Below are 27,573 nucleotides of genomic sequence, written 5' to 3'. Positions count from 1 at the left end.
TTTGGGTGGGTTGATGGGTTGGACGCGATGATCTTGAAGGTCTCTTCCAACCTAGTTTGGTTTATTCTAAATAAAGATAGGTTTATTCTAAATAAACCAGGTTGGAAGAGACCTTCAAGATCATCGCGTCCAACCCTTCAACCAATCCAACCCACCCAAACAGCTAACCCATGGCACCAAGTACCCCATCTAGTCTCCTCCTGAACACCTCCAATGACGGTGACTCCACCACCTCCCCAGGCAGCCCATTCCAATGGGCAGTCACTCTCTCTGTATAGAACTTCTTCCTAATATCCAACCTAAACCTCCCCTGGCACAGCCTGAAACTGTGTCCTCTTGTTCTGGTACTGGCTGCCCGGGGGAAGAGACCATCATCCGCCTGTCTACAACCTCCCTTCAGGTAGTTGTAGAGAGTGATAAGGTCTCCCCTGAGTCTCCTCTTCACCAGGCCAAGCAATCCCATCTCCCTCAGTCTTTCCCCATAGGGCTTGTGTTCCAAACCCCTCACCAACTTCTTTGCCCTTCTCTGGACACACTCCAGCAAGTCAACATCCTTCCTAAACTGAGGGGCCCAGAACTGGACACAGGAGTCGAGGTGCGGCCTAACCAATGCAGCGTACAGGGGCAGAATGACCTCCCTGCTCCTGCTGGCCACACTGTTCCCGATGCAGGCCAGGATGCCATTGGCCCTCTTGGCTGTCTGGGCGCACTGCAGGCTCATGTTCAGCCTACCATCAACCAGTACCCCCAGGTCCTTCTCTACCTGGCTGCTCTCCAGCCACTCTGACCCCAGCCTGTAGCTCTGCCTGGGGTTGTTGTGGCCAATGTGCAGAACCTGGTACTTGGATGTGTTCAGTCTCATGCTGTTGGACTCTGCCCATCTGTCCAGCCTGTCGAGGTCCTTCTGCAGAGCCTCTCTACCCTGCAGCAGATCAACTCTTGCCCCCAGCTTGGTGTCGTCAGCAAATTTACTGATGATCGACTCAATGCCCTCATCCAGATCATCAATAAAGATGTTAATGTAATTCAAGTATCATATTTCTTAGAGCATTAGATAGCGTGTATCAGTCCTCCAGCTGGCTGAAAAGTATCTGCATGCTCCAGATTTCTTTAAAAAAAAATCAGAGAAAAATTTACTCCTTGTGGTGAACTACATACTGAAGATAAAATAAGCCTTCTGAATAATAAACCTCAGGACCCTGTGATATATTTCCGAGCTAGAAGCTTTCCACTTTTACATCTTGATAACAACAGAAAGATTACTTAGTGCAGGATGAACTGGAAGTGCTAACTATGACCTGGCTTCAAAGTACGATGTTAAAATATATTCTTTTCCAAGTCAGCTTCGCAATTAACAGCATTTGCAAGTTCAAGCTTCCATGTAATGGCCAGTTAGGAACAAGAGAATTTGCCCAAATAAGCAGTTTGTCTGTTACATGCACAGAACAAGAGGACACAGTCTCAAGGTGCACCAAGGGAGGTTTAGGCTGGATGTTAGGAAGAAGTTCTTCACAGAAAGAGAGATTGGCCATTGGAATGTGCTGCCCAGGGAGGTGGTGGAGTCACCATCACTGGAGGTGTTTAGGAAGAGACTGGATGGGGTGCTTGGTGCCATGGTTTAGTTGATTAGATGGTGTTGGATGATAGGTTGGACTCGATGATCTCAAAGGTCTCTTCCAACCTGGTCTATTCTATTCTATTCTATTCTATTCTATTCTATTCTATTCTATCCTATCCTATCCTATCCTATCCTATCCTATCCTATCCTATCCTATTCTAGGAAACAAAGCAGTACGCAACATGTCAAATGTGCCATTCATTCCTAGTTTCAAGTTCAGGCCCTTTAACTTCATATTAAACTAAAAGAAAGCAAAAAGCAGCAGCTGGAATCATAGCTTCCATTTTGTTTAGCTCCTTGCAGAGCTTCTTCTTTCAGGCTGCATGCTGTAATTCCTTGATGAATATTCTGAATTTCTACCAAATATATTACTAGCTGATGTTTCTGTTGTCACCCCAGTGCCCATTGTTTTCATGAATCAGTACATCTGTGTTGTTGTATTGGATTCCTAAGGAGTTGTTTGTAAGCTCTAAAAACAATTCCATTTGCTTGTAGAAGCCCCGTGCACATTTCTACACAAAAGTGTTCATCCAGTGTGTGAGGCTGCAGAATTTGTGTCTTAGAATCATAATATTGTTAGGGTTGGAAGGGACCTCAAGGATCAGCCAGTTCTAACTCCCCTGCCATGGGCAGGGACACCTCACATTACTGCAGGTTGCTCACAGCCACATCCAGCCTGCCTGCAAACACCTCCAGGGATGAGGCTGCCACCACCTCCCTGGGCAACCTGTTCCAGTGTCTCACCATCCTCATGGGGAAGAACTTCTTCCTAACATCCAATCTGAATCTACCCATTTCTAGTTTTGTTCCATTCCTCCTAGTCCTATCATTCCATGACACCCTACAAAGTCCCTCCCCAGATTTCTTGTAGGCCCCTGTTGTAGTCTATAAAAAAGGATATATTAATATTCAACGAGCGGGGTGATTAATAAAAATATTAATAATTTTATTAATCACAAAAATCCAGCAAAAAATATTAAATAAAACCTATTTACAGGTTTGAGATGTTCGGTCATGGAACAAATCCCTCCCCAGCAGGAACAAGTAACAATTTAAACAATATGTACAAAAATCCAGGAACAACAAACAGCACTTTAAACTGTAAAGAAAAGCAACCTCGGCAATGAAGCCTGCAATTGCCCACAATGTGGGGGGGAGGGAGGGGACGACTCCAGAATTCCCTGGGGCAACAGACCTTCAATAGATGCTTATAAAAATCAGGTGTTGTAATTCCTCACTGATCCTGATCCATCATGGCACACGTTCAGATCTAGACAAACCAAAATTGCACCGACTGCGTGGAAGCTGCAGGAGCACCGTTTCACTTTCTGTTGGTGTCTGCAGCTTATTGCTGAGGCAGGATTTGCTCCCAAAGGATTTGTAGCTGAAAGCTTTGTAGAGAGGAGATTCCTCAGCTGTAATCCTTTTACAGTGGCACTTGCTCCTTGTTCCAGCCAAACAAAACTGTCCCAGGGACTCAGCTCCTCTGGGGTTTCGCTTCTTGGCCCAGCAAGACACGTGTCTGTTCCCTGGGCTTTACAACGCTGGGAATAGCGAGGGGTCTTTGCTGTTCTGTCTGGGTAAACTGAAACACAGTTCAGCTTCCAAGCAAAGCTTGTGGTTCCTTCCAGAGCGTGGACAATTGCAAGACAAGGCTCTGGCTCTTTGGGCTGGTACTTACAGATTTTCCGATGCAATAATGGCCAGTAGCAACACAGATCTAGGGATAAAACCCTGGTATTGCAACCTATAGAAAGCCTTCTTTCCAAACGTGGCCAAAGCACGCCCACCTGGCTCATTCTGGCTCTGAAACATGTTCAGGCAAGCCTAAAGAACCAGATCTACTAGCTTCTGCCTCATTGTCTGGTCCAGAGCAATTTTGAGGCTTTTTTGTCCATTCAGGACAGCCCCCTTCAGATTCAGGAAGGCCACAGTAAGGTCTCCCTGGAGCCTTCTCTTCTCCAGGCTGAATAGCCCCAACACTCTCAGTCTGTCTTCACAGGAGAGGTGCTCCAGCCCTCTGACCATCCTCGTGGCCCTTCTCTGGACACCTTCCAGCACCTCCAGATCCCTCTTGTAATAGGGGCTCCAGAACTGGACACAGTACTCCAGGTGGGGTCTCACCAGAGCAGAGTAGAGGGGGAGAATCACCTCCCTCACATGCAACTTTAATACAAAAAACCTAGTCAAAACAGGGAATAAATCTAGTTCCATATGAACTGAAGGAATACTTTCAATTTACTGATATTGCAAAAGACCAGTTTTTCTGCTGCAAAAAAGGGACATCAACTAGATAACACAAATGAAAGGGGTGTACTCTAACACCCAGACAAATTGAGTATGAGACATTTGATCGAGGATTTGTAGGAAATGTTTGGTGGTGCATGTGGTGCAAGGCTCCTGGGAGCACACAGTCTTAGCCAAGTAAATGCAAATTACCTGAGCATCATTTGGATTATGTAAAGCAGGCTAATAACTAGAGAGGGAAGCTTAGTGCATTTTAAAACAGTCATGGCACTTGAGCAGACAGCATGATGAGTGAATGCATTTTGAACTGGACTTTCACACTCCCTGACAGTTGCACTACAGAATACAGAATCAACCAGGTTAGAAAAGATCTCAGAGATCATCAAGTCCAACCTATTGTCTAATACTAACGCCTCATGACAATTAAACCATGGCAACAAGTGCCACATCCAATCCTTTTTTGAACACCTCCAGGGATGGTGACTCCACCACCTCCCTGGGCAGCACATCACCGATCCAGATGAATACTACCCACTCAAAATTATTTAGAAATTATTTAGTAAGAAAGCCTTCACCGTGAGGGTTGTGAAACACTGAAACAGATTGCTCAGGGAGGTGTAGAAGCCCCATCCCTAGAAGTTTTTAAGGCCATGCTGGATGTGGCTCTGAGACACCTGCCCATGGCAGGGTATTTGGAACTGGATGATCCTTGAGGTCCCTTCCAACCCTAACAATTCTATGATTCTATGATTTAGGTTAAATAAACTGTGAAACCCTGTGGTTTCACAGGTGGTTCTGCTGAGGGCCGTGGAAGTGATTGTAACAACATTTGTAAGCAGTGTCATTTCTGCAGTAGTACTCCAACTGGACCTACTGTGGCTGTTGAAGCAACTTTAAAATGAAGCTTGGTCAGTTTATGAGGATGAGTCTAGGAAGTGCTTGATTGCAGTAACAGTGACTTGAGGCCAAATATTAGGCAAAATTCTAGAGAAGACCTCTCCCTAACCATAGAATCATAGAATCAATACGGTTGGAAAAGACCTCAGAGATCATCAAGTCCAACCTGTCACCCAACACCTCATGACTACTAGACCATGGCACCAAGTGCCACGTCCAATCCCTTTTTGAACACCTCCAGGGATGGTGACTCCACCACCTCCCTGGGCAGCACATTCCAGTGGCTAACAGCTCTCTCAGTGAAGAACTTTCTCCTCACCTCCAGCCTAAACTTCCCCTGGCACAACTTGAGACTGTGTCCTCTTGTTCTGGTGCTGGTTGCCTGGGAGGAGAGACTAACCCCCACCTGGCTACAGCCTCCCTTCAGGTAGTTGTAGACAGCAATAAGGTCTCCCCTGAGCCTCCCCTTCTCCAGGCTAAACAATCCCAGCTCCCTCAGCCTCTCCTCACAGGGCTTGTGCTCGAGGCCTTTCCCCAGCCTCCTTGCCCTTCTCTGGACACCTTCAAAAGTGTCTCAATGTCCTTCTTACATTGAGGGGCCCAGAACTGAACACGGGACTCAAGGTGTGGCCTAACCAATGCTGAGTACAGGGCACAATGATTTCCCTGCTCCTGCTGACCACACTATTCCTGATACAGGCCAGGATGCCATTGACCTTCTTGGCCACCTGGCCACCCTGCTGGCTCATGTTCAGCTGGCTGTCAATCAGCATCCCCAGGTCCCTTTCTGTTTAGCTGCTCTCCAGCCACTCTTACCCCAGCCTGTAGCAGTGCACAGGGTTGTTGTGGCCAAACTGCAGCACCCAGCACTTGGATTTATTGAATGTCACTATGTTGGACTCTGCCCATCTGTCCAGCCTGTCAAGGTCCCTCTGCAGATCCCTTCTACCTTCTTACTGATCAACATCTGCTCCCAACTAGGTGTCATCTGCAAATTTGCTGATGATGATGCAGAGCACCTGCAATTGCCAAACACCATAGACAAAGCAGTGCAAGACTGTCTTGCCCTTCTCTTTTTTTGTATAATAAGTGAGATAACCAATTTTAGTCCAAAGGTTTTGTAAAGTTTCTCAGAAGTGATATAGATTGCCAGCAATTCAGCAGTGGTTAGGAGAGGTGAAAAAAACTACCTGAGAAGGCAAATCTTTAGAACCTGCATCTTGCTGTAAATCAGGTCTGATGTATTCAATCATACTTTTGGTCAAGATATTTTTTTTATTTCAGATTATTGTTTCACTTTTCAAGTGAACATGTTTCATGTTTGTAGCAGCAGAAAATAGGTTTTAGATCTGCCTAAGAGGAGTGAAAGTGAACAATAGCTAGATGGGGATTTTCAGCCTTAGAGCATCAACTTTTGGATTCACTGGCTAAATGTCCTTTCTAACTCTACAGTAATCCATGGGATAGAAAAGTGTTCAATTTTTCTGCAAAAAGCATACTTAAAACTAGGCATATCTTTTTATGAGGAGCCTTTCTCTGTTGAGGAGAGCCTGAGGGAGCTGGGGTTGTTTAGCCTGGAGAAGAGGAGGCTCAGGGGAGACTTAATTGCTTTCTACAACTATCTAAAAGAAGGTTGTAGCCAGGTGGGAGTTGGTCTCTTCTCCCAGGCAACCAGCATCAGAACAAGAGGACACAGTCTCAAGCTGCACCAGGGGAAGTTTAGGCTGGAGGTGAGGAGAAGAAAGTTCTTCCCAGAGGGAGAGATTGACTATTGGAATGTGCTGCCCAGGGAAGTGGTGGAGTCACCATCCCTGGAGGTGTTCAAAAAAGGATTGGATGTAGCACTTGGAGCCATGGTTTAGTTGTCATGAGGTGTTAGGTATTAATATGTTATACTTGATGATCTCTGAGGTCTTTTCCAACCTGGTTGGTTCTGTGATGTTTGCTGTCAATGAAAGTAATGATCAATCAATCAATCATGTCTCACAGTCTTTTGGAAAGGGCATATTAATCACCTTTCCTTTTGGCCTGAGAAGTAGATCACTCCATTGGTCTCAGAAGCTGTGAAGTTCATAATCTCACTTCCTCACTGTGGTTAGTGACAACTGCATTTAGCCTCCAGCAACTATTGTGTGTTTGTTTGCTTTCCAACCCACTAATGAATTGATATATGTGTAATTTTAATTCACATCTTTTCCAGTGTGGTAGCAAGTGTGATGGTAAATGCTTAGCTGTTCTGTGGAACTTCAATTGAATGCTGTCTCCAACCTCCAACAGAACAGGCAAACATCTGCCTTCTGAGCTGTTTCTATGACTGTCTGGGTGACACAACTTGTAATACCAGCACAAAGAGCAAGCAAATTTTATTTGCCACTCAGATGAATAGTCAGAACTGATAGGATTTTTTTTCTTCTCCTTCTTTGGTCAAATCAAATCTGGTTACCTTCCTTTTTATTTCAAAAGTCTGTATTTTGGAAGACATCCTGAATGAAATGTCAAAGTGTGGTAAGAAGGGTAGAGAGAAGGATCAGGCCATTTTGAAATGTTTTCATTGTGAAGTGTTTCAGTTCCAAGTATTAACTAATTTCAATGAACTTGTGTTTCTAGACAAAACATTTCTCAATTAGGCACTAGAAAATCCTCTGACAAAGCACTGAGTAAAACCATTGAAAAATAACCTTTTTAAGTATGGAGAAGAATGAATCAACACTGATTCTTTTGTAATGCATTCACTCTGATAAGAATTCCTAAGCAGTTCCAGTAGAAGTCTCTTCTAATGAACCACAAGTGGTGCTGGTCTAAGTGGCCACAGATTTTCTGTCATGGCCATTCTACTGATTTTTTCCTTTGCCTTTTACTGTTATTTACAACAGTGGGAAAAATCCCCTGCTGATGCATAATATCTCTTTAATTTGTTGTAGTCTGACTACTAGCAAATAAAAGCAAAACAGAGACCTGGTAATGAGTTTCTGAGATTGACATCAGGCCAGATCTTTTGCTTTGACCTGGGCAGGGCCTAGTACAAGTCTTGTAACTCAGAGGAATGGCAATAATGGAAATAATCAGGAAGCTGAACTAGTAATATGAAGTTTGCCTAAATCTCAGTGTGTCTGAGTTAATTCCATGGTTTCTGTGCCTTATCCCAAGTAATGTAGATCATTGAGGAAAACTGTAATTTAATCGAGGAAGGAAGAAAACAGGCGTTGCTTAATTCCAGCTAATCCACTCTCATGGTAACTGCCTTATAAAACAATGTAGAAAGAGTCCTTCTCTGTTCATTACCCCTTGTATCATCTTCTGAAAAGCCACATGCTAACCTGTTTTGGGCTGAGGAATAAAATTTCTACAGAGGTAGATGTCCTGTACATCCAGTTTCAACCTCTTGACTAGAAAACAGTTATTGCCTACTACTAAGACTTATTCCTTGGAACTCAGTCCCCAAAAGCATTCCTATGGAGTAACTATGGATTTATGGCTTGCTCCATGGCATGGCATTCATCTCATGTTCAACAACCATCTTCTTAGGAGCAACATCCATGGAATTCAGGAGGTCAAACCTCTATGAAGCTCAGTTAGCAAGTTGATGTCATTTATTGTTTCTCTGGCAAAAAGTTGACTACAGTCTTGCAAGTGCTCCAATGCTGTGGACCATCACCCTGCCACTTCTGGCAAAGTGCCAGCTGCTGCCAGGATGGATTTTGATGAAGGAGGTGCCCGTGCCATCTGGCATACACACCAAGCCATGTGCACACGCTCTCCTGAGAGCCCTGTTGGCAGTACTGAAGATGGGAAATTGTGTGCCAAGTACAGTGGGCTTCTGATCACCTGAATTTATGTACACTTTGGCACTTATGCTGCATCTGAGTCGAGCAAACATGGAGGCAGTGGTGAAGGAAATGTGCCTTGCAGGAAATCCCCAGCTCCCAGTTTGGCTTCCCTGTGAGCTCCTCCTGGGATGGGCAGGAAGTCACTGGCAGGATCCGCCTGTGACATTTTATTTGCAGGGTGTTTCTTCCCCTGAAGAGGTGCCACAAGCAGACCTCCAGGGAGAGTACTGCCATTGTTTGGCCTCTCTCTCATTTCCCTTTTGCCATTCACTGCAGCATTATAATCTTCTTCAGGCAGTTTTACAGAGATGTGTTTAATAATTGATCCCCTGCATCCTTTGCCCATTAAACAAATTAGGGGCAATCACAGCTCTGCTCAAATGATAGAGCAGCCTTCTGGCATGGAAATAGCTGTCATTTCTGACTCAAGCAGAAGAGTTCTGTACTTTTTCTCTCAGTCCAAAGGAGAAATTTCTGCTGTAATTAAGGATGGGTGAGAGTTAGCCTATGTGGTAATAACCCTAGTTGATTTGGATTATCCCTTGGCTGGGACTAATCTCTTTAGCTATGGAACATGCCTGAGTACATTGTCTCAGACCAGGAGGCTGGCTTTTAAGGTAGCATGCCAATTTGCTCTTGAAAAGATGAAAATAAACTGAGAAAAGGAACAACACCTTTACTTTGGTAGTGTATTGCTTTAATGAGGGACTCAACAGGTGCAGAGGCATCTGAAGTGTTTCATGGCACTAACCTGGCAAAGTGTTAAAGTGCTGGTGTTTGAATCTGTAAATGAGCTGTTATGTTTGGACACAAGATTTTACTTGCAGTAAAGACAGAATTTGTGTATTTGAGGATATCCTAGTCCATGAGGATCAAAATCCATTTGGATCCAAAATTTGTAGGCATGTGCATGGATTAAGGCTGCAGTAGTCAGTGGGACTAGTCACATGCTCAAGTGTCCTTTTCCATAGATATAAAAGTACTTCACCAGTTTATAATTGTAACACTTCCCCTGCAGCTGCACTGATTTTAATTTACCTGTGCTATTCTTTTCCTTTAGAATAATGAACAACATAAACTCCTGCGGATTTTGGCAGAGTTCAGTAGCCCAGAAAACTAGGACAACATTAATGCAAAGCATTTCTTACTACCCTTATATTCAAGGAGACAGTGGCTGGTTGAGTTCCTGGGACTTTGAGCCAGCTTTTACTCTTACACAAGTAGAGATTGGTTATAGCAGAAAGGTGAACTATTTGTGTTGGACAAGAGTCAGGCAGTGTATTGTTTGCATCAGTCTGTCGTAAGTTTTTCAAGAGAGGGATGTGATCCTGATGCAACTGAAAAAGTACAGGATTGCTACATGATTATTTTTATTATTATACATGATTAGCTTGTCTTGAAATGTCCCTCAGTTTGAAGTTTCCATGTAAATCAAAGAAGCACAAAAATGTAAGGGTTAGAAGGGACTTCTGGAGATATCTAGTTCAACTGCCCTGCCAGAGCAGGTTCTTCTAGAGCAGGTTGCCTTGTGTCCAAGGGAGTTCTGAATTACTCCAGAGGTGGAGACTCCACCAGCTCCCTGAGCAGCCTGTTCCAGTGCTCTGCCATCCTCAAAGTAAAGAATGTCCTCCTCAAGTTTAGATTGAACTTTCTGTGTTCAAGTTTGTCCTGCCACTGGACACCGTTAAAAAAACAGACTGTCCCCATCCTCCTGACATCCACCCATTCAATATTTATAGGCATCAATTTAAGTCAGGGTGAACCAACAGTTATTGGATCATGAGCTGCCAGTGCTCAGAAATAAAGAGGTGTGGCTAGTGGTGCATTTCCAACTGGCACAAAATGTATGTACAGTCTGCTTGCTGGCAGTGAAATCAGGATATATATGGCTTGCCTGAGGAAATCAGCTGGCAGGAATCACAATACTCATTTTCTCCTCTTCATGTTATTCGCCTTTAGTGAGTTTCTTCTGTGACAGCAGCCTCCATCTGCAGAAGATGCCACTGGATTTGTTTGCTTGTGCACAAGATCTAGGCACCTGTCACATCATTGAGTTCATTGGTAAAACCCAATGTGTTTCAAACAAAGACCAAGGAAATGCTGCAAGCTTTAGTCTGCAGTTTAGCCAACACATCAAGACTGTGACATTGTTTCACCTTGCCACATTTTCCTCGGGGGATGGTGACTGGGCTGACAGCACATGCTGAGGTTATGTTCTGCTTAAGCTTGCTGGCATTCACAGCACCAGCAAAAGGGTACTGAAGGCTCTGAGAGCACAGACACCATCTTGCTTTGGTCCTATCTGAATTATTCCTGTACTGTATTCTTTTAAATAGTATCTTCTCAAAGCTACATGTTATAGTGTGCTCCCCCTATCAAATCACTACATTGTGAGAATGATCCAGGACATGCATTCCCTTCTGATGTGCTGTAGAGATGCTGGGCTGAGTTAATAACCTTCTGTAACAGGTTAAAGTGAATCAGCAGGTTAACCTGTCTGCCTCCCTCGGCACAGAAATGAGGAAAGAGCAACACACACACAAAAAGAGTGAGATAAGTTAAGAGTTTACTGAGCAAATCAGATAATCATTGTACAAATGCACAATTACCTTAGCCTTTTTGCAGAAAATCACAGCAGAAAATGACAAGCAGAAGCAAGCAAGCTAAAACCCCAAGCCAGGGAGCTACTCCTCCATCCCTCCCTGTCCCACTGCCATCTCAGCAGAAAAGAGCCAGCACCCAAAACCAAAAGCAGCAGCCAGAAGAGGAAGCCTCCCATGTTACAATCTGAACTTCAAGCCCCATGACACTTTGCTCCAGCCAGCACTTTCATTTTGAAGCTGGCATGAGGCAGGATGGTTTTGATTAACAGCAGCAGATTAAAACTCAACCAATAACACTTCACTGCTGTTGTCCCCTATCTCCTCCCAACACTTCTGAGTCACTGTGTTGGCAAACCAGAACTGCAATCATTAGAGTGAAGATCAACAGAGGACTCTATCTAGTAGCAACAACGGAATTTGCACAGATGCCTTTGCAAAAGTTGTCATAAAGATTCGAGGTTTTATCCAGATCATCTTAACCTCTGTTTTAGGTAGATCTCCTTCAAAATCGTGTCTAATCTACACTGCAGCCACAAACTGCTATGCATTAAGTATCTATGAAATGCTACCGCTGCAACAAAGCCAAGCTTCAGCACTCCCATGCATTCCCTTGAGTGTCCTTTTGAGGGCCAGAAGTCACTGAAGCACAGCCAAGGAGCCATGCAGCCACCTCCTGACAATGCCTGTATGTTAGGAAGGGTTGTGTGAAGTCACTCCAAGAAGAAGGAAAACATCCAACAGAGAGTGAAGTATTAGCCCTGTTGCACAAGCCCCCCAGTGAGACATCAAGACTGTGGTGTGTGCTGCCGGGGTGTATGTGGACAGAGAAAGGTCAGTGAGGAGAGGAATGGCAAACTATCCATTTGAGGGGAGCTCAACAGAACTTAAACGAGCAAGGATACTGTGGAATTAACATGACTGTCAAGGTGAAGCTTTCTCAGTTTACCAAGAGGAATTAAGTGGTGCCTGTGGGGGAGGGAGCCTCAGGTTGGCAATCCTGCAGTTCTCTGGAAACCTGCACCAAGTAGATAAGTCAAATGACTCAAATAGTTCAATTCTCTTATATTGGTTCTTAGATGTCACTGAATGTTGTTTGCAGCATTTCTTTGAACTCCAGGCTCCTCTGGCTATTTGCAAGATGTGCAAGGGAGAGCTGAAGATCAGATGGACTCAGGAGGGAGATTTCACAGTGTTAATGCCCCAGAGGGAGTGGCAGCAGGCAGTGAAGTTCAGAACACATGGTGTCTTTGTGGCTTATCAGCTTGCACAAAACTCCATCCTCCTCAGAAATGTCATATTTGGTGCCTCAGGGTATTTCTCATAGTACCTTTCTGCAAAACTGTCCCTCTTTAATGTGTGTGGCTGAAATCTGTCTGCTGACATTGACATTGTTTCAACAAGCAGAAAAAATCCTACATCTGGTCAAAATAAGGTGGCCTGTGATGCAGTGCACCTGGAATTCACACTAAATATGATTTGTCAAGGTTTTTTTTCTATGTAGCATTTTCCAAAACTGATTAGCCAATGGTTTTGCTGATTTATGTTTCCATCCTGTTACAAGTTTTTGTGACTGCACTGGTTTACAGAATACAGAATTAACCAGATTGGAAAAGACCTGAGAGATCATCAAGTCCAACCTGTCACCCAACCATCTGATCAACTAAACCATGGCACCAAGTGCCTCATCCAGGCTCTTTTTAAACATTTCCAGTGATGGTGACTCCAGCACCTCCCTAGGCAGCACATCCCAATGGCCAATATCTCTTTCTGGAAAGAGCTTCTTCCTAACATCCAGCCTAAACCTCCCCTGGACATCTTGAGACTGTGTCCTCTTGTTCTGGTGCTGGTTGCCTGGGAGAAGAGACCAACCCCCACCTGGCTACAACGTCCCTTCAGGGAGCTGTAGATAGCAATGAGGTCTCCCCTGAACCTCCTCCTCTGCAGGCTAAATAATCTCAGCTCCCTCAGCTTCTCCTCACAGGGTTTGTGCTCCAGACCCCTCCCCAGCTTTGTTGCCCTTCTTTGGACACGTTCCAGCATCTCAACATCTTTCCTAAACTGAGGGCCCCAGAACTGGACACAGGACTCAAGGTGTGGCCTAACCAGTGCTCAGTACATGGGGAGAATGACCTCCCTGCTCCTGCTGGCCACATTGTTCCTGATACAGGCCAGGATGCCATTGGCCCTCTTGGCCACCTGGGCACACTGCAGGCTCATGTTCAGCCTACTATCAACCAGTACCCCCAGGTCCCTTTCTGGCTGGCTGCTCTCCAGCCACTCTGACCCCAGCCTGTAGCACTGCATGGGGTTGTTGTATAGAACCCAAGTTTTTGCACTGTCTTCCCGGGCAGTGATTATGCCTGCACTTTGGCCACAGCAACCCCATGCAGAGCCCATGCAGAGCTACAGACTGGGGTCAGAGTGGCTGGAGAGCAGCCAAACAGTGAGGGACCTGGGGGTACTGATCGACAGCTGCCTGAACGTGAGCCAGCAGTGTGCCCAGGTGGCCAAGAAGGCCAATGGCATCCTGGCCTGTATTAGGAATAGTGTGGCCAGCAGGAGCAGGGAAGTTATTATGCCCCTGTACTCAGCACTGGTTAGGCCACACCTTGAGTCCTGTGTCCAGTTCTGGGCCCCTCAATTTAAGAAGGACATCGAGGCACTTGAATGTGTCCAGAGAAGGGCAACAAGGCTGGTGAGAGGCCTTGAGCACAAGCCCTGTGAGGAGAGGCTGAGGGAGCTGGGATTGTTTAGCCTGGAGAAGAGGAGGCTCAGGGGAGACCTTATTGCTGTCTACAACTACCTGAAGGGTGGTTGTAGCCAGAAGGGGGTTGGTCTCTTCTCCCAGGCAACCAGCACCAGAACAAGGGGACACAGTCTCAAGCTGCGCCAGGGGAGGTTTAGACTCGAGGTGAGGAGAAAGTTCTTCACTGAGTGAGTTGTTCGTTATTGGAATGTGCTGCCCAGGGAGGTGGTGGAGTCACTGTCCCTGGAGGTGTTGAAGAGGGGATTGGACGTGGCACTTGGTGCCATGGTCTAGTCATGGGTCTGTGGTGACAGGTTGGACTCAATGATCCTCGAGGTCTCTTCCAACCTTGGTTATACTGTGATACTGTGATACCTGCCTGCCTATCCTATGGGTTTTGTTGCTGTATGCAAAGGGAGTGAACTGGAGTTGGCTTTAACTGAGTGATTGATCATTGGAGGAAGGAACTACTCCCACTCAAAAGAATTTGTCTGTCCATTGGGGTGTTGCATGGTGAAAGATTTAAGAAACTCTTTGTTTTTACATTTTCCAGCTCATTATTCATTGCAGCCACTGAAATCAGATGACAGAAGACAAGGACTTTTACTGAACAATTTCAGAGTCCATCAATCATATCACTGGTTTTAGAAACCAGGTCTAATGGTTAACTGGTGTTTTTAAAGTCACATTGCATGTCAAGGGTAGGAAATGTTAATCCAGTGCACTCCACTAGTTTTGGCTGCTGTTGTTTTCTAATTTTCTGAATAGAACCAAGTCTCTGTGATGTGGAGATGTATAGAGTGTGTATTTTGAAATAAAGCACCACAGAATATTCTGCTGGCTTTATCTGTATACTGAGGGCTGTGTTTATAACACTGCTTCACATGTTAATAGCTCTGTTTCTGCTGAGAAGCTAGTGAAGTGTTTGGCCTAAAGTTCGTCTTCCACCTAACCGATATATAAAGTGACAGTGCAAACCCAATGAAGTCACACATTTTCTCCATCATGTTTTAAAGCCTCCAGTCAAGGCACAGGGGATGGCAGTGAAGCAGAGTGCCAACAGCAGATAATGTTACCAGACCTTCACAGAAGGAAAGAACATTCTAATAGGGCAGTGATTATACAGACTTCCTCAAATGTTAGAGAACTCTTTTCTCCCAAAAGTGGTGTTTTGGAGCATAGTAAAGACTGCTTTCTGACAGTATAGACTAGACTAGACTAGACTAGACAAGACTAGAATGGAAAAGAAAACAGAAAATAGAAAATAGAAAATAATTAATCAGGTTGGAAAAGACCTTTGAGATTATCAAGTCCAACCTATCACCCAACACCATCTAATCAACTAAACCATGTGTGACCGGTTGAGGCTGTCCCCTTAAGAAAGGGAATATGGTGGATGGAAGTTGGTAAACGAAAAGAAGGATCTAAACTAATTTCATTGGTAGATTGGGAGGAAGCACCTTCTGAACTGGGAGTGCAGGAGGGTATCCTGGGCATTCCGGCACTTTTATCTTCAGTCATTCTTCTGCTCCTGCTTTGGGCAGCAGCTCTCTGTGCTGGGCTTTCAGCCAAGGCTTGACCTTGAAAAACTGATAAACTGCAAGGCCTGTATTAACTGCTTTCCAATTAACACATAACTGCTTCTAACTTTTTTCTCTTTCTCTCTCTTTCTAACCCGCTCTGGGGAAAGGGGGAGAGAGGGGAGAGCGGAGGTGGGGAACCCCCTCAGCAGAGGAGGGAACTCTCATTTCTGTGCTACTCTGTTGTATATCTCTGTATATATTGTAAATATTGTAAATTTGTATATATTTCCCTGTGTTTCCCTGCTTTGTAAATATACAGCATCCATTGCTTTGCTAATTCAGCTGTGAGGTTTTTTTTTTCCTTTCCCTTCAATTTTTCCTTCCCTTTACTCTACAGGGGGGAGGGAGGAGGCTTTTTGGCCTTACCCTTCCAACCCTACGACACCATGGACCCCATCCAGTCTCTTCCTAAACACCTCCAGTGATGGTGACTCCACCACCTCCCTGGGCAGCCCATTCCAATGGCCAATCACTCTTTCTATGAAGAACTTCTTCCTTCTTCTTTCTATAGAAATACCAAGAATACCAAGAACAGAAATACCAAGAAATACCAAGAATAGGTAATTTTATATCCATTAACTTGAGAAAAAATGCTCTTTTCATTTTTTTCTTGATCTCCATTTGCTTTTATGGGAAAATTGCAGGTTTTCACACTTTCAGGAAAGTACAATTGTTTTCACTGAGATTTTACATTCTGTCCCTAACTCTTTACACAAATGCAAAGAAAAGAGGAGGGTTGTTGTCCTGTTATCCTTTTTTGCTTTCACAGTCCTTCACTCTTCCTTGCAGTACAGATGCCAAGGAACATGAATGCTGATAATTCTTTCTGGTTGTGGCAGATACCTCCAAAATCTGTCACCTCAATGGACAGCTAATAAGGCAGCAAGAACCTTTAAGTGCTAGCAGAAAATTATCCAGAATGGAATAAAATTTGACATGTTTTCTCACAAAATAAATGTGCCTGCATATATCCATTAGTTTTCAGGTTTTTCTCCTTAAAGATTACTCAACCATTGGACTTTTCCTAAGACTGTGCTGATCCTTTCTGTCTAATTAGTCTCTCTCCTCTTTTTGTTAAGAGTCAATTGGGGTTTTTTAAGCATAGTAAATTCTCAAATGCTAAATATGCCGGAAAAGGAGGTACCAGTTCTGGGCCACTCAGTTTAGGAAGGATGTTGAGTTGCTGGAACGTGTCCAGAGAAGGGCAACAAAGCTGGGGAGGGGTTTGGCGCACAGCCCTGTGAGGAGAGGTTGAGGGAGCTGGGGTTGCTTAGCCTGGAGGAGGCTCAGGGGAAACCTTATTGCTGTCTACAACTCCCTGAAGGGAGGTTGTAGCCAGGTGGGGGTTGGTCTCTTCTCCCAGGCAACCAGCACCAGAACAAGAGGACACAGTCTCAAGCTGCATCAGGGGAGGTTTAGGCTGGATGTTACCAAGTTCTTCACAGAAAGAGAGACTGGCCATTGGAATGTGCTGCCCAGGGAGGTGGTGGAGTCACCATCACTGGAGGTGTTTAGGAAGAGACTGGATGGGGTGCTTGGTGCCGTGGTTTGGTTGATTAGATGGTGTTGAGTGATAGGTTGGACTCGATGATCTCAAAGGTCTTTTCCAACCTGGTCTATTCTATTCTATTCTATTCTATTCTATTCTATTCTATTCTATTCTATTCTATTCTATTCTATTCTAATTCTTCTTATTATTCTTATTCTGTTCTATTCTATTCTACTTTTCCAGAGCAGTTCTGTTGTGGTAATGCACCCTGACCTCACCATGTGATGTGTGCTGAAAAGCAAAACATCTCTTTTCATGCCCTTCCCCTTGTGATGAGACCTGCCTTAATGATGGCTTCATGGACTTTGGCCATGAGACCTTTTTCACTCGTGCAGAGAGCAGGTGCACTTGAAATCGAGTTTTGTACTTTAAAGCCTGTCTAGGCTGGTATCAAGAGTGAAGCTTCAACCTCTTGTTGCTTCTGATGTTTCTGTAGCTGTGTGACACCAGGTAGTCCTTTTTGCTCCCGTTGAAGAACCTGATGGTGTCAGAATGTGTTCAGCTGAACAGGTCTGCACTGTGGACACAATTACTGCTCCACCTGCCACCACAGGCATTTTTGTGCTCAGCTGTAAATTTCAACACTGTTATTTCTCTTATTTTGTCATAACAAAGTAGACAGAATGCCTCAGCAATTTTTCTGTAGGCAGTCCACACACCAGCAGCTACTGTGTTTTGCTTGTCTGATCATCTGCAATTCATCTTCATGAGACTGTCCTGCACACAGAGCTGTCCACCTACCTTTCCCTCTTCCTTTTCTTCTCATATTTGCAATTCCATATGAAGATTGGTAGCTGATGAAAGTCTCCAGAGGCTGGAGGAGCTTCACAGTTGTGGTAGCTGGTGGAGATGGCTCTGCTCTTCTTCCTTCTCAGTCCCTGACATCTTTCAACAGATGCTGCTGTAGCAGGGACAAGAAAGCACCCAGGATGACCATGAGCCAGCAATGTGCTCTTGTGGACAAGAAGGCCAGTGCCGTTATGAGGTGTATTAGAGGGGGTGTGGTTAGTAAGCTGAGAGAGGTTCTCCTCCCCCTCTACTCTGCCCTGCTGAAGCTGCATCTCTAAAACTGTGTCCAGTTCTGGGCTCCTCAGTTTAAGGAGGACAAGGAACTGCTTGAAAGAGTCCGGCACAGAGCCACAAAAATTATTAAGGGAGTGGAATACCTTTATGAGGAGAGACTGAGGGAGATGAGGGCTCTTTAGCTTGGAGGAGGACACTAAGGGGTGACCTCATCGATGTTCATAAATATGTAAAGGGTGAGTGCCAAGAGGATGGAGCCAGGCTCTGCTCAGTGATGTCTAATGAATGGACAAAGGGTACTGGGTGGAAGCTGAGGCACTGGAAGTTCCATGTAAACATGAGGGAAAGTTTTTTCACTGTGAGGGTGATGGAACACTGGAACAGGCTGCCCAGGGGTCTGGTGGAGTCTCCCTCTTCAGAGATATTCAAAACCCACTTGGATGCATTGCTGTGTGATGTGCTCTAGGTGCTCCTGCTCTGGCAGGGGGCTTGGACTGGATGATGGTTCAAGGTCCCTTCGAACCCCTAACGTTCTGTGATTCTGTGAAAAGTTTAGGGTCTGTGAGTTTCCAAACAGAAAATATGAAGTACAGTTCAAAACTGACACCTTTAGGTGCTAATTCACTGTCTTTGAATGAATGAATAAGGTCTGAATTCTAAAGAGGAGAATCATGAGAAATTGCCTTCACAGTGAAGTGGGACAGAGATTGTTGCTACTTTTAATATCTCTTTAATTTCATTTAATATTTGAAATTATTTTAAGGGCAGGAGTGAGTACCAGCAGGGCCCAGTCACACCAGGGATCATATGCTTGTGGACCAAGCTCTGGGAGCTCTCAGGCTTCTCAGCACATGGACGTGTTGGTCTCTCACCTCTGCATCTCCAAGCCCTTCTCAAGAACAACCTCCTGAGATCATCCTATATCCACAGTCCTCCTCAATATAGGACCTCATAGCTGCATGAAACAAATGGTTGTCCCCAGTGCTTTTTTTATAATCCCACTTTATGTGATTGTTTGCGTTTGGCAGCAACTGTGTAACTGAAAATGTGGAAGTAAAGCACATGTGTAAGGCACAAGTTCTTCAACCAGAGTTCCTGCACTGCAGAATTTGCAGTTCCTGCACTTCATATTATATATTTTTAAGTGTAGTGCTGCCTTAAGGAAGCAGCTGATAATCCAGTGGCAGTTGGCAGAACTGGAGGATACATTGCATTCCATCACCTCCCTATTTGCACAGCAGATTTAATTACATGGTATAATTAATTTATCAATTTCTCATATTTATGCCTTGACTATTCATCATCAGGTTTCTGTATGCATTTTGGAGGGGTCATTTTTGGTCTGGTTCAAGCACTCCTGAACTGGTCTAATTTGTTGGATTATGTCATTGTAGTTGCAATGCTTTGCTGCCTTTTTTTTTTCCTTTCTTTTTCTTTCTTTCTTACTTTTTTTCTTTCTTTTGCATTTTTATGCTCTGAAAGTAACATCTTTTTCTTTATCTTTTTTAAAGATAAAGACATTCCCTGCTGATACATCTAATCCTTTTTTCGATCCTTTTACAACAGTACCACAGTTTTCTGTAAGTAGAACGTGAAACTGCAAAACTGTGTATTTAACACAATTCCATCTGTTTTTTTTAACCATGTCAGAAGCTTATGCACTAAGCAGTCCTCAAAAGGAAAAAAACAAACGAAAAAGAAAAAAATATAAACTTCAAGTAGAAATTGAAATGAAAATCAGTTTAATATTCCCATTATAGAAACAATTAACTTGCCTGCTGGACAGAGGACTAAAGGTTAAAGGTCAAAGCTCACTGTTAATACAGTTGGTCCCCAAATGTTCTTCAGATCAGGACCTTAGTGGACACTTGTGAAATTCCATAGCACCTTTGCAAAGAGCAATAAAGGCATGGAAAGGCTTAGTCATCTGTCTAGCAGTTGCATGGCCTTCTGTCTGAAATTGCCTGATGTGCCATCAGGAATGGGCCTTGATTTTGGTTGAATTTGTATTTGAATTTGAAGGAAGAATTATAGTGTCTACATTGATGACTACGATGGTAACCTTATATGTTTACTTCTATGTTTACTTCTGCGTTTACTTCTGTGTTTACTATGTAGCCTTCTATGTAAATGTCTATGTTTACTTTATAACTTGAATGAAGTACTGAACTTAATTCTTGTTTAAGTTTCACAGAAGTCAGGATTTAGTGGGTTTGGTAAACTCCATAAACCCAGAAAATTATTATTTGACAATTAAAGAAATGGGCCAAATCTAACTCCCACTCTACGATTAAAGGCATTATGTAATTAGTATGACAAAACTGTATGCTTTGTAAGACACAGTCTCTGGTTATAATTATAAACCACAGTAACTGACTTCCAGTTTTAAATTAAATTTGCAAAATGAAACATTCCAGACTTAACTTTTATTGGCAACAGCAATCTTAACTGGCATATAACCAGTGACAAGTACTTCAGTCACTGTCAGCCATGTGCAATAACCATCTCTATTTAATGACTTACAGAAAGAGGCTTTTCTTTCACAGTAAACCTGATCATGGGATTTGATCTAAATGCTGGGTTTTATCTAAACAGGTACTTAAAAGCCAGAGTTAGTTATGCTTCCCAAGCCATGTCAGAGCTACTGTTGAGCTCTAATGAAAGTAAGCCAAAAATCCACAAGGGCATATGTTACAGCAACTTTTCAGTGGGTCAGCCAAGTTGTGTGAAAGGTGAAACCAAAATTACAATGTTTGTGTCTTTCACAGTGCTGCCTTAAATAAACAGAAATAGGCATGCAGAATAGCTTTGCCACTATTTAGTGATGACTGTCAGAACATTATTTTTCTGTTTATAACAGTTATGATGAAAGCAAAATTTAGGAGGGCTCTATGAAATGCTTTTTTTTCATCACTAGAGTGATAGAACCTTAAACTAAAACTAGAAGCTAGTCTGATATACTTACCCACAGAAATTTCTGTCTTGAAGTAAATGGCTGTTTTGAGGCAAATTCAAACATTCAGGAGCTGAGAAGCAAAATAAAATTCAAACTCATTTCTCTGAATTTCCCTCTTCTCCCCACAGAGTCCCATTTTCCTGAGTAGGATGGAGGGCAGAATCCAGATCATAAATATGTAAAACACCACAGCAATAAAAATCTAACCATGTGTCATCATCCAATTCCATACACTTCTTTTAGCAAGTTATCTACAAATAGATGTGGTAAACAAGCAGCTACCTAGAGGTCTGCATAATGATGAGAAAATAATTAGGAAAGTTCAATAAGACTTTGGTCCTGTGTTTCAAGGCCCTTTGTCTCAGCCCAAAGACACATGCTTCTCCCCAGCAGTGTTTCGATTCATCCTGATGCACAAGCCGAGGCTGTTTGACAGTGCAGGCAGTCTCAGTTGGCAACATTTGTTATATCTTTCCTTGTTTGGTGTTTTGGTTTTTATTCTATTTGTTTTCTTTTCCTTGCTCCCCCTTCACCTTTTTGGTTGGTTGGGTTTTAGGTTTGGTTTTGTGGTGGTTGGGTTTTGTCTGGGGTTTGTTGTTGTTGTTGGGTTTATTTTTTGCTTGGAACAAAACATTGAAATATTGAGGGGGGGGAAAAAGTTGTGAATGATGACAGTTGGATGGCTTTACTTTGCATAGGGCTTTTAATTTGGTGGTGTGTATGCAACTGTGTTGTGTTTAATAGAGTTAAAAATAGAGAACTTGCTTGCCTGGAACATTTAAAAATAAGCTTCATGCCAGGAACCCCTCTGAATTTCAGAGATTTCCATGGAGAAATGGTAGGCTTAATGACCATATTCTGAGGCTGGTATGAGTCACAAATTAATAAAATTGTATCTGTTTAGTTAAATATTTGGCTTAAACATACCATGCAAGTGTAAAGCTATAAAAAGATGCTTTGAATATACACTGTAAAACCATTATCCAGAGCAAACTCACTTGGGGACTCAGGGCAAGTCTTCAGCCTTCTTATCACTCTGCTGATTTCAGAAAAGCTGGGAGAATTTACATTGGTGCCTCCTCATTCTGTAAAGTAAGATCTGGCAGTCCTAGGAGGTCAGGGAGCTGGTGCATGAGGAACACCAAATTTGACACCTCTGGAGCTTGTAAGATGAGTCATGGAAGCTGAACATTAGAGACATTTGAAAATGTTGTATTAGCCAGTATTTACACATTTTAATTGTCCAGGACTGGAGGGCAAGTTTCTTTAGCTGCTTTTACATTTTCCATTTTACTTATTTTGTGGAAATAATGGAATTCATCTTGCTTCAGATGTTGTTTTGGAGCATATCGGGTGCATTCAGCTGAAACATGAACAGAGACAGGTTAAAAAATCACAATAAGCAAGCAAACCAATCACGGACATTCTTTCCTGGTCCCATAATTGTTACACCAATTAAACTGATTTGCCTTTATTGATCTTCTATGGCTTGCAGAATTTGAGAAATAATTAAGGGGGAAAAAAGTTACTATTCAAATAGCTGCTACCTTATGCTGGTGACTTTTATTCCTTCTTGCCTCACAGCCTCAAACAAATTCAGAAGAAAAAGTCATCAAGTTAGAATGAATCTGATACCAGCAGGAGCATATCCTAATGGTCCTGATGTGCAGGCAAACTGCAGTTGCTCTGTGCTCTTCCCAGGTCAGGGTCATACATTCACCACAGTCACTAGACACTGTGGTTTGGCACAAGAAATAGTTTGTGGCAAAAAGCAAGACAGGGCTGGTTTATTTTCAGGCCTCTCTCCAGCTGTATAGGTTGGACCAGTCTTTGCTGTAATATTGCAATGCTGATATGCCTCACCTGAAAAGCACGAGATGGTTGCTTGCTGTTTGTCTTAAACCAATATTGCGGGAAAGTTGCCTGTCACTAAATACTGCAAGGCTATTTCTCATTGTGGTAGTTTTAGGCTATGCCTTTAATTTTTTTCACACATCTTGAGCAGAAAAGTAGTAAAATGTAAATAAATCACTATATGTTCCAGTTAAGAAATGTGGGAAAGGGATGGACACTTTGAAACCTAGGCTCTACAAGCCTGCACTCCTGGCTGTTAGAAAACAGCAGTCAGAGGACCCACCAGCAAATTGTATAGGATTTCAGAAATCTCAGCTGGTGAGCATTCTGCGTTATACAATGATGAAAGCACGATAGTGCTAAGCAGCATGCTGCCAGTCCCATATGTGGAGTTACAGCTCACACAGCACGTTGCCATCAGGCTTCTCCTTCAGGCACACCTCCAAAAGAGCCATCAAAAGAGCCATCAAAAGAGCCATCGAAAGAGATGGCTGTTAAGCATCTGCCCAGGTCGCATGGAGCAGCTGCAGCTACAGCCTGCCATTTGTTCTCGTTATTAACTGAGTGTTTGGCAAGGAATTGGGTGGTAAAAAGGTCGCAAGAGCAGAGGAAGCTAATTTATGCTCTTTTTCTTTCCTTTCTGTTCCTGTATAATTTTTTTATGGTTTTGATTTTTTTTTATTATTATTTTATTTTATTTTTATTAGGCAGAATTTACAGACAGCAAATTACAATGCTCTGCAGTGCAGTCATCTCCTAAGATAGCACTGGTGGCTTCATCACCCGGACTGAGAACTTTGGCGGAGACTATACCAACCCCGACGGTCCAGACAATCTATACATCGCATAATCCGATCACGCTGGCAGACAGGTACTGTGCTGTTCTTTCACAGAAATGCTGGGATTCATTCAAGGAATCAGCTTGATCCTCTCCCTTTCTGTCTTAATTACCCTAAAGTGCCATTGCCTTAATTTCCAAAAGACTTCCAGTTGCTTCCACTTGACACCGAGTTCAAAATAGGTAGATGTAGTGGTTTGAGCCTTAACTGGAGTTTAAGAGCTCAGATGGTTGCAAAACCCCAAGAAACCCAAGGAAAAACCAAAAAACCCAAGGAAAAGGAGAGAAAGGAGAAAAAGGGGTAGGGGTAAAGAGAAGGAGGTAAATCTACCAGAAACCAATCTGGAGTCGGGTTGGAAGTAGGAGAAGTAAATTTTTAAACAAAATCTTTATCTATAGTGGTAACAGGGAGGGTTTGCCAGGGTAAGGAATAAGGATGACTAGGAAAATATACAAACCCCCATTTGGATGGCCTTGTATCTCCCTCGATGTATGTGGATTTCAGTCCTTCAGGGAAGCCTGGATGCAGCAGGGAGAATAGGATAGGATAGGATAGGATAGGATAGGATAGGATAGGATAGGATAGGATAGGATAGGATAGGATAGGATAGGATAGGATAGAATAGACCAGGTTGGAAGAGACCTTCGAGATCATCGTGTCCAACCTGTCATCCAACACCATCTAATCAACTAAACCATGCAACCGAGCACCCTATCAAGTCTCCTCCTAAACACCTCCAATGATGGTGTCTCCACCACCTCCCCGGGCAGCACATTCCAATGGGTAATCACTCTCTCTGTGAAGAATTTCTTCCTAACATTCAGTCTGAACCTCAGGCCTGACCATGTGGCAGAAGCAGGAGGCTGGCAGCAGCTGTTGGTCCTTTCAAACAGGTGAGGCAGGAGCAAAGAGAGCAAATGTCTGCAGTGTCTTCCTTTTTATAGGCTTGCTGGACAGCACCTGGATCAGATTTCTTTTGTCCCCTGGGGAAGCAGGGCTCTCACAGCCCTCCCCCAGGATGGGTGGAACCCAGCACAGTAGGTTATGTGAGGAAATACTTAGGCTGGATGTTAGAAAGAAATTCTTCACAGAAAGAGTGTTTAGCCATTGGAATGGGCTGCATAGGGAGGTGGTGGAGTCACCATCCCTGGATGTTTTTAAAAAGAGACTGAGTGAGGCACTTTGTGCCATGGTTTAGTCAATTAGATGGTGTTGAGTGATAGGTTGGACTTGATTATCTCGAAGGTCTTTTCCAACCTGGTTAATTCTGTAGTCTGTATCTGTAACCCGTACCTGCTTTGAGCAAAGCAGTCTACCTTCCTTAACTGCTGCAGCCAGCAGCATACCATTCCTGTGGCCTATGGCCTGGAGAAGGGGTTGTGCAGATGTTGCTCAGGCAAATAATTTTATTTGAACTGCAAAAACGTTCTTTTAATAATTGTTGTTGCAGTTGGGGTTTTTGAAATTAAGTGTTGTGGTGGATTGAAAATTACACACACACCCCCCTCCAAATAGAAAACTGACAGATTAGCCCAGTTGGAAGTAAATGAAGCTGCATTTACAAGTAAAACTACAATCTAAACTGAAATGCAAGGAATATGTGCAAAATATACAATATTTACATATATTTACAGTTTATAAACAGGACAAGAACTCCCCTGGACAAAACTAGGGGACTAATAATAGATTCCCCACTCCCTGCCCCCTTTCCCCTACCCCTCCTGTACACAAGGGACATGAGAAAGAGCAGAGGGTTGTCTGCTAGTACTTAGCCACAACAAAGAATGCAACCAAGGTTCAAGCCTGCAGTGGGCAGTAGTGTCTTCCCTACTCTAGTGGTGAGGTCTGTGGTGACAAATTGGACTCGATGATCTTTGAGGTCCCTTCCAACCTTAGGAATACTGAATACTGAAAGGTCAGCAAAACCCAGCAGAAGCATGAGTTAGTATCTCCCAGATCAAGGAAGCTGAAAAGAAAGAGAGTTAGTTTACCAAACTAACTTTGATGGAAGATGTTTGTCCAATGGGATTATTTAGCATTTCTCATTATTTTCCTTTTTACACACAATGGTGATTTATTTACATTCTACTACTTTCTGTCCAAGATCTGTGGGAAATGTCCAAGGTACAGCCTGAAACTACCATGAATGAACTGCAAATGTCCATGGGGGAGAGCTGAGGTTGACAAATATCTACTCTTCTAAATGAAAAACAAGCACTGTTTTCCTTTGGGTTTGTTTTTGGTTTGCTTTGTTTTGGTTTGGCTTATTTTGGTTTGGTTTGGTTTCTGTGTTTTGGGGTTTTTTTTCTAAGTAATGTCAAGCTCAGCTTCTGTAGGATGTCTCAAGCACAAGTAGTTGATTCCATGCCTGCTTGTCTGTGAACAGGCTGCAGGGTTTCTGGGCTGCATATTTTAAATATCCAAACTGTTTTACAAGCATTAGATACTTAGCCCCCAGAACAACACACAAACAGGAGTTTTCCCACCCACATAATTTGTTAAGAAATTGAATTACTAACTCAGTGTATTCCCAGTGTTGTAGAGCCTGCAGGCTCTGGAGGGATTAGGAGTGTGAGAACAAGGACTTCAGGCTCTACTTCCAACATGCTAATGTGTGCAGAACTGTCCTAAATTCCCCAATATCAAATCACGCTGAGGAGCAGAAGTCTGTAACATCAGTCTCTTTGCGATGACACTCACTATAGCTCTTTAATTTTCAGACTCCAGCTTCTTTTGAAATCAGTAGTCTTTAATGAGATTGAATTTAAATCCTAAACTGTTCTGCCACATGGGGGTTTTAATGTCCTTTTTTTTTCTTTTTCCTTTGCCTCTCTTCGCTCTTCAGGAATCATAGAATCATAGAATTGTTAGGGTTTGAAGGGACCTCAAGGATCATCTTGTTCCAACCCCCCTGCCATGGGCAGGGACACCTAACACTACAGCAGGTTGCTCAGAGCCACATCCAGCCTGGCCTTCAAAACCTCCAGGGATGAGGCTTCCACCCTGGGCAACCTGTTCCAGTGTCAAGTGATACTTGTTTTTGAATCAACCATGGTTTAGTTAGTCATGAGATGTTGGGTGATAGGTTGGACTTGATGATCTCTGAGGTCTTTTCCAACCTTATTGATTCTATCAACCCTCAGCCTTTTCACTGAATCGAGTCTGACCCTTTTTTTCCCCCCCTCCCCCTCCATTTGTTGTTTTGAAAATGTTAATTGTTTTAAGTTGAAATCTGAGACATAACTGGCTGTTTGTGCATTAATTACACAGTGCTGAGACTCTGAGGCGTGAACTTGAGAGAGAGAAAATGATGAAAAGACTGTTGATGACAGAATTGTGAAATTCATACTTCCATCAGATGGAGAATGGATTGGGGCCTTTCATGTGCCTTCTGTCTGTTTACATTCCTCTGCTTCTGTGTACTCAACATAACACACTGGGAAAATGTATGCCAATCCTGGGTTTCCTGGATTCACCGTGGTTGGTTAAGATTAAGTCTTTGGCTAACTTGAAGAAGTTCCTTTATTCATTTGCTGATGGGAAATAAACCTTCAATTCTTTATCTCTCCTGAGATTTTCTACTATTAACACAATTAATTTCAGATTGGGTTTTGGTAAATCTAGGGGGGGGTGGGGGAAAAGATCAGCAAGGCATGTACTGATTTCTATGGGGAAACACTGTTCTGTACATATGTTAATAAGTACACAGAAATTAATGTTATGCAGAATATTTTGATAGTATCATAGAAAATATGTCATTTTGTACAAAGGAAAATCACAGTGAGCTACTGCTGTTTGTTAAAGAACCATTTTTAAAGCAGAGGAATGATT

At 43.3% G+C, this 27,573-nt stretch overlaps 1 protein-coding gene across 1 annotated transcript in view; it reads left to right on the top strand.

Moving 5' to 3' along the window:
- EPB41L4B (erythrocyte membrane protein band 4.1 like 4B) overlaps positions 1 to 27,321 on the top strand; it is a 227,783-nt gene extending 200,462 nt beyond the window's left edge. The window contains exons 23-25 of the mRNA XM_068147428.1: positions 19,605 to 19,673; positions 23,611 to 23,774; positions 27,013 to 27,321. Coding sequence (XP_068003529.1) covers positions 19,605 to 19,673; positions 23,611 to 23,774; positions 27,013 to 27,082 — 303 coding nt within the window. The 3' untranslated portion in view covers positions 27,083 to 27,321. The remainder of the gene's footprint in view (positions 1 to 19,604; positions 19,674 to 23,610; positions 23,775 to 27,012) is intronic.
- The last annotated feature ends 252 nt before the right edge of the window (positions 27,322 to 27,573 follow it).

Source organism: Melanerpes formicivorus, unplaced genomic scaffold (genome assembly GCF_026170545.1).
Source record: "Melanerpes formicivorus ecotype bairdi unplaced genomic scaffold, bMelFor1.0.p_v2 SCAF_15, whole genome shotgun sequence".
Classification (NCBI taxonomy): domain Eukaryota; kingdom Metazoa; phylum Chordata; class Aves; order Piciformes; family Picidae; genus Melanerpes; species Melanerpes formicivorus.
This window is presented reverse-complemented; position numbering and strand designations above follow the sequence as displayed.